This window comes from Brassica oleracea, chromosome C2 (genome assembly GCF_000695525.1).
Source record: "Brassica oleracea var. oleracea cultivar TO1000 chromosome C2, BOL, whole genome shotgun sequence".
NCBI lineage: Eukaryota > Viridiplantae > Streptophyta > Magnoliopsida > Brassicales > Brassicaceae > Brassica > Brassica oleracea.
In genome coordinates, this window is record NC_027749.1 from 21,653,494 (window position 1) to 21,661,428 (window position 7,935).

The window sequence follows — 7,935 nt, forward strand, 5'->3', positions numbered from 1 at the left end:
AAGTCTTTTTTTTCCTTTCATTAAAATTTGATTCATTATTAATAATTTGTTTCTTATATTAGGTTCAACCGATCCGGGAACGGGATTAGCGCATGGATCAACAATATGATGTAGTCGAACCTCAGCAAGGGATATCCGACTTTCACTCACTTCCCTACTGAGGACCAGGAGATGTGGTTTCGTCAGTTTGCAGTAAATATTCTAATTTTTTTACTTATATTTTTTTTGGATTTATTAAACTATTTTATATTTTTTTTATTAAAAGGTCCCGAAGTCGATCAACAGCACGGTCTGGGAGGAGTTGTGTGTGCATTGGGATAAGGACGAGACGAAAGCTACCTCCGTGACCAACTCCGCCAACCACAAGAGCGATCGTGGCGGGAAGGGCATGTACAAGCACAATTTGGGTGCCCAGACTATTGCCACTCTGGGGGATCGCTTGGTAAGTTCAATCTCTTTTTTTTTTTAATTTTTTAAGTATTTTTATTTTATTTTTTATGCATTTCTTTTAATTTCTAATGTTTGTTTAACTTTTGTTTTTTTCAAGGCGGATGAAAATGATGGCGAGCCGGTTGATGATTTCGTCCTAATGAAGACGGTGCATACCAACAAGCACACCGGGGAGATTGATGATGGTGTTGTGAGGGATGTGCTCAGCCTGATTGAAACTCAGAAGGAAGACGAATATACCCGTCTATCTCAGCTTCAAACCGACCTGGACGCCACTTCGACGGCTTCGACCAACTTGTCCCGGATTCGAATTAACGAAATCGTTGAATCGGTATGTTCTTTATAAAAAAGTTCAATTCATTTATTTCTTTATTTTCATTTTATCATCTTTTCTATTATTTAAATTTGTTTATTTTCTATTTCAGTCGGTTCCAAAGAAGAAGGGACGTTTGGTCGGTTTGGGTCGTCGAGCCCGGTCGGTTCCTCCTTCTGCACCACAGCCCTATGTTGATCCAGAAGGGCTTATGGACCAGTTGAAGGACAAAGATGACCAAATAGCTGCGTTGGAGCAAAAGATGGCGGATCAAGAGGCGGGATGGGAGGCAACGAGGAAGCAGAACGAGCAAATGATGGAGATGATGAAGAGGATGTACCCGAACGAGCAGTTCCCGTAGTTTCTTTTTTTCTTTCAAAAACTCTGAATGTTTTATTTTGGTTTGTACAACTTTGAATATTATCTAATATGTTTTCTATTTCAATTTTAATTTTATATTTTCGAATTTCAATCAAAAAAATAATTTTTTAATTTTTAAAAAAAAATATATTTTTGGGAATATTCCGAGGAAGTGTATTCCTCGGGATATTCCGACGACAACTTCCTCGGAATATTCCGAGGGACATATGTCTTCGGAATATCCCGACGGATACACTTCCTCGGCCGTCAGAATATTCCGATACCTCTTTTCTCTCGGAATGTTTCCGAGGACCGTTCCATCGGAAAGAACCGAGGAGACACCGACGAACAGTGCTAGGAAATGTTTCTTCGGAATGTCCTCAGAATCTTTAATTCTTGGTATTCCCTCGGAACTTTCCGAGGAAATTCCAAGAAAATTTTACTTTCCGACGAGAAATTTCCGACGACCATTCTCGTCGGTATGTCCTCGGAATACCGTTATTCCGAGGACATACCGACGATATTTGTTTTCGGAATCCCAGTATTTTCTTGTAGTGGTGTGATTGAAAAGCATTTCTAGAGTAAATTATTACTTTGATTTTAATTTTACTCAAAATCCCAGTAAAATCTTGCCAATCAAATGAAATAATTTTTTGAGCTTTTACTTTGTCCACTGTTTAAATAGAAAAAAAAACACATACTCAAGTTTATTCTACATTGTAATAGAATAAAAATACTGTTGTTTTCACTATTTTCTATCATTTTCATTTTCACTCTTTCCTATTATTTATTTTTACTTTGACTTACGCTAATAATACCAGTCAAACCCTAAATGTACTCCATGATTTTTTTTGTCAGCTTTCTAGGGATTTCTAAAATCAACATTTAAGAGGATAATTGTTTCATAACTAATCATTTACTTTACAAAATTTGAAAAAAAATAGTAAATTGCTAGCAAATAAATGAAAAACTAACGGTGGGCAATTCAAATCCATGTTCGGGAACGCGCTGTGCGCTAATCGGGCGGTCGGATTATGCCTAGCGTCTAAAGAGAAAATCGGAGATTAATCAAAAATTATGCGGGGCGGAATTTTTAGATTGTTTACCTTGTTATAAAACATATTAATCTTTAATTGTGTATAACATTAATACATTTTCATGTTTAAGATTGTATAAAACACACAAATATAATATATGAATTATGAATATAAATGATATTTATAAAATTTTAGATCAAATAAATAAATAAATATATTATTTAAAAATAGATTAGGCAGCTAGGCGGAGAAAATCAGATATCTGATTTTTTAAATCGATTTGACATAAATCAGGGCGAAGAGTGACGCGTATCGCCTAGGCGGCCGATTTTTAGAACAGGGATTAAAATTAACGTTTTCCACTCTTTTTTTTTTTAACCGAAAAAAAAAATGAGTGGAAAACTTATGGGATCTACATATATACATATAGATACCCAAAAATGTTCATCAGAAAGAAAAAGAAAATCGATTGATCACTTCTTTCTGATTTTTGTTTTCTTGATATCAATGAAGATTCTCTATCTGCAAAGACATAAGATCTAGCATCAGATTTAGCATTAGAAGAAGCAAAATTAATGAGGTGGAGATTCATTGTTCAAACTAACTATATTACCTGTACTTTCCTGTAAGAACCTGAGTAGGGGTAAAGTGAATCAAATCTCTAGAACAATGACTGCAACCAAAAAGAAGAAGATGAAAATAGAGTTAGTTCATGGACGACTTCTTTTGTTTTGAAAAGAAATCAAAAGATTTTAAACTCACAATCAGAATCTGTTTTGACCCATTTACTCCCATCGCTACTACTACTACTTCTTCCTTCTTCTTCCTTATTCTTTAATGAAAGTTGTTGCCTGTCTTGCACGTATCTACTCGTTGATGTTTGCTTTGGAGAAGCTCGAGTATTAATCTTCTTGAGTAGCATTACTCTCAGAAACTGTATATATCATGTAAAAGTAATAAGGTACATGAACAAAACACTTTAACTAGTATCCGAAATGGTGTTAGGAGATTAAGTTGTATCTTCTCCATTCTTTATTCTTGAAACGTGTCTCTCAAGCCAGGGTTAGGAATAGGAGATAACCCCTCTGTACATACAAACATCTTCTTGAGGAGATAAGAAACAGAGGTTTTGCTCACATCTCTCTTACCCTTCTTCTTATTTTTACTCTCTGTATAAATAGCTTTGCATCTCCCCAAAATAATACTAATCGTACGCTCAATGTCTTCTTGGTTCTCATCAGAATCTCCACCACCTGAAAACGCGTTGCTGATTCGTCTATCGACTTCAAAACTCGAAGGACAATTCAAGAATCTATCCAAAGGAAGATTGGCAAGTTCTTTGTTCACATCAGACTTCCTCTTCTTGTTCTTTCTTGTCAAGAGCTTCGTCAGCTCATTTTGTAGTTTCCCAACTTCCTCGGGAGTAAAATCTTCAAGATCATCGGATAAAGAAATATCGTGATCTCTATCTTGCGCTCTACCTTCCACGTGCATGTTAGAAGTCTTCTCTTCTTGAATCACTTCTTGTATTGGGGTTTGATCTTTGGTCAAGGTACCGAACGTTCCAATGGCAAGTAATCCGTGAGGCCAATCGCTGAACTCTTCTCGTGATTGATCTGTATGAAACATAAGACAAACAAAAATGATCAGAGAGCCACATAATTAGGAGGGGTTGCTTTGCACATATCCCAAGTAGACAACTAGTTTGGTAAATTAAAAGGTGTTTGTTTCAACTTTTAAGTCAGACATTAGATTTTAATTTACGTGATCTTTAACTTACGAGAACAAGCAGATGATGTTCTTCGTTTATGAGTATTCGCTTGTTTACCATGTAGCTTATTATGCATCCACATAAAGAGCTGAAAAAGCAACAAAAAACATTTATGAGTACTTAGAGCATAATTAACGGTAAAGCTTTTAGGCACAGGTTTTTAGTTTTTTTTTTTTTTTTTTAATAATAATAATAATAATCGAACCAATCGCGGACTGCCACGTATCGGTGGAGCCCGTGCAAGGTGCAAAAACCAAACTAAACTTGCCTCTTACAGAAGAGGCATAAGAGACAGCTCTTAATAATATGGTGGGATCCGCATATTTTTAAATTTTTTTTTTAAGAGGAAGCTAGCTTCCGTTAATTCTGTTCTTAGAGCATCAACAAGTTTTTTAACCATGGTTTCTCATCATTTAATATTTATATAATTTAGTAATTAAATTTTAAATAGTTACAAAATTTCAACCACTAATAAAGTGATACATTGCAAACCAATTCTCAACATTTTACGTAAGTGTATAAGACCACCTCCAACGGTGGATTTTAGCTGAGGTTCTAAAGAGGAAAAATGAAAAAAAAAAAATGATATAATTTGACAGAACCGCTGTCTAAATAAGAGAATGTAGGATTGGTAAACACCTCATACGTGGCTTATGCGTATTGGCTATTTCATTTTACACAAAAGGGAGAAAAATTTTCCCTTCTCTTTCTTAGACGGTGGTTTTTTATTTTGGGAGAAATTTGTTTGTGATGTTGCGAAATCTCCAACGGAGATGATGTTTAATCTGTTTCTTTCTTCGTCGTTGTTCTCCTCCAAATCCGTCCATCGTGCAGGTTCGTAGATGTTCTCCTCCAAATCCGTCCATGCAATCACTGTGAAGGTTCGTCGATTTCTCCTCCAAATCTGTCCATGCAATCACCGTGAAGGTTCGGATTCTTACAATTGATGTCGAGTTCGGTGCTCGGATGGTCACCGTGGAGGGACGCCCCGTCAAATTCCAAGTCTGGGACACCGTACGGTTCTATCTCTTTCGTCTAGCTAGGTCATCAGAAACGTTTTGTAGATTAGGATTGTGTTGGCTTCGGACAGATGTAGTTAAGATGATTAATTGTCATAATCCGATACGATTTTGGCAGATTTCAATTTTTTTTTTTTTGAAACACAAAACAGATTTCAGTTGTTTATGTTTGGTTTTTGTGGCTTCTAGTTCAGGTTTTTTGTAATGAATTTGTTTATGATTTACCCAAGTGTATGATGTTGTAGGCTGCTCAAGAGTCTTTTAGATCCATTACTACAGAGGAGCTGCCGGAGCTTTACTTGTTTACGACATCACCAGGTTAGTGTTCTTTCAGTGACAGTAAGACTTCAGTTCAGAGTCTGAATCTCCGACAAAGTTTTGCAAGTGAAAAGGAAAAATCTTGATAGTTTTTATATACTTGTTTTAAGAAGTTACTAGTGATCTGAGTAAAGTTCTTGACTAGGATATTGGCAAAGCTCTTTCATTGAGAATGTTACGAGAAAGCTATATCCATTTTGGAATTTTGAGAGGGTACATATGACAGATTGGAAGCAATTATCATTTACGCTTTTCATCTTTTTGCGTTCAAAAATATGTTTTTTTTTGGTTGAAGGAGGGAGACGTTGAACCATCTCACGAACTGGTTAGAGGATTCTCGGCAACATGCTAATCCCAACATGAGTATTATGCTGATTGGGAAAAAATGCGATCTTGCTCACAAGAGAGCTGTTAGCAAAGAGGAAGGAGGACAGTTTGCCAAAGAAAATGGACTCTTGTTCTTAGAAGCTTCTGCAAGCACTGCTCAAAACGTTGAGGAGGTGATCCTTCTTTTCCCAAATTTTGTTATTAGCTGTAATCACAACAATCTCTGGAAATGTGCTCTTAAATAAGCTTGAAGAACATGGTTAAGTATCATATTTAACATCAACAGGCCTTCATAAAGACAGCAACAAAGATCCTCCAGAACATTCAGGACGACATCTTTGATGTAACCAACAAGGTAAATCCCCACTTAAATCTAGAAGCAAACTTAATTTTCCGGTGTTGTAATCTTGTTAACTTCTCTAGTAGTTATGTTATTTGCTGATATGGGCTTTGTGAATCCCGGACATTCATATTGTGGTTGTGATTCTAATGTTATACATAATTTGCTTCGGTTCCTTTAATCTCGAAATTTGAATTTTGCATTCATCAGGCATTAAGGTCGGCTACGGGCGTCCACAAGGTGCAGCTGGAGGAAGAGATGGTGCGATCTCTCAGGGAGGTGGCTGTTGTGGTTAAGAGAGTTCAGGATGTGTCAACAGTCAACACACATATATGATGTAATCTAGTGATTCATAGACTACTCTTGCTTTTTTTATGTCATGTGTAGATTTTATAAAAACTAATCATTCAACTTAGAAAAAAAAATTTAAGAACCTTCAAGAGGTTCTCCCAATGGACCATGCTAAATTAAATTACATTAGTAGAAATTTTAAACTTCAATAATTGCACAATTAATTATTAAACTAATTATTAGAACCCCTAATGAGTTCTAACCATTTGACATGCTCTAAGAGACTTTTCTTTCAACAATTCTGGTTTTATCAGCTTCTTCTTTTTCATTTATTTTATTGTTTAAACTGACTATTTTGTTGAGTAACCCATAAATGATGATGTTCTTAATTAAGTTCATTTTCAGACACCGTCTAATAAATCAATGAATATGAGTGTGATGAAACGAACCTTCATGTCTTGCTGACCCCGACGAAGAAGAAGAGGAAGAGGTGAAAAAGGAAATGAAATATCTCATGTTTGCTGAACCAAGAAGCTTAAATCCATATATATTAATTGAGGAACATTTGAAAAGATGTAACCTCAATTTTATAATAATTAAAAAAGATCTCTTGCTTATTTGTCAATCAATTAGATAGTTAATTAGTCCTACGTGTCAGCCTCACATTGAAATTGAAAAACATGTTGGTCCAATTCGATTTTTATATCTCACTAGAAACATTTAATACCAACTATATGATATCATATGATATTAACTAAAGCAAGGTGGCTATTTATTATATATTATTTTTTTTAAATAAAACATACGGAATTACCTAACGTGGTTATGATATATATAGTAATTAATGATTTTAAATAATGAAGATTTGCTAATAATCTTTATGCTTTCATTCATTTTTGTTTAATTCCTTACTATTAAAATAAATTACACAATTATATTAATCATATATTAAAAATTAAATTTTTTTTGTATATGTTGTATTTTGAATTTTTCAAAACGAGTATAAATTACTAAAACTGTTAAAAGTCTCACATAAACTTTTGTGATCAATGTTTAAATTTTTTTCTATAATAAGATACAATGATAATAAAATCATATAAATAAATAATTTTATTTTAATAGGTGTTTATGTTAATATATATATACTTCATATCGTTTAAATTTAAGTATATATCAAATACGATAGATAACATTGATTGTTTTGATTTATTTATTCTAAAATGATTGCGAATAAACAAGAACGATCATTTGATTTATATGTGCAAGCCAATTTATTACATAATAGTAACTGATTTCTTAGTTATTTAATATATAATTATTATTTTATTATTTCATAATATGCAGAAAAATAAGTATTTATTCTGCACAAAGCGCAAATCTTAACCTAAGTATGTATCTATTTAATAATTTTGAATCTTAGACATTTTCTAAATCTTAGGCCAAAATAAAAGAAAGAAATGAGAACAAACTCAAAAGTCAATATTTATATCGAGCAATAACCAAAATGACAAAAAAAAAAAAAAATATCAAAGATAGATAGGATTGGCACGTGAACGTAAACTTCTCATAACCATAATTAACTTTTAAATTGCTAAATCATGATATAAAACCGAGCTGGCATAGTTTTATTGTAACCAAATAGTAGGCATAAGATTCTTCAGCATAAACGTTAGGTTTTTATGTGATAAATAATTTTTTGACCTAAAATA

General features: G+C 33.8%; 1 protein-coding gene and 1 pseudogene across 1 annotated transcript; one reads left to right on the plus strand and one right to left on the minus strand.

Moving 5' to 3' along the window:
- Positions 1 to 3,186: 3,186 nt before the first annotated feature.
- Positions 3,187 to 4,007, minus strand: LOC106323690. Its single transcript, XM_013761775.1, has 2 exons — positions 3,941 to 4,007; positions 3,187 to 3,776 (listed from the first exon to the last, which is right to left on the minus strand). The coding sequence occupies exons 1-2, from the start codon at positions 4,005 to 4,007 to the stop codon at positions 3,193 to 3,195; spliced, it is 651 nt and encodes a 216-aa protein (XP_013617229.1). The 3' UTR covers positions 3,187 to 3,192.
- Positions 4,008 to 4,873: 866 nt separating this feature from the next.
- LOC106326547 lies at positions 4,874 to 6,231 on the plus strand (annotated as a pseudogene).
- The last annotated feature ends 1,704 nt before the right edge of the window (positions 6,232 to 7,935 follow it).

Coding starts and splice junctions, on each gene's coding strand:
- LOC106323690 (XM_013761775.1), bottom strand. CDS start 4,007: ATGCATAATAAGCTACATGGTAAACAAGCGAATACTCATAAACGAAGA. Junction 3,777..3,940: donor AACATCATCTGCTTGTTCTC/GTAAGTTAAAGA, acceptor TGTTTCATACAG/ATCAATCACGAGAAGAGTTC.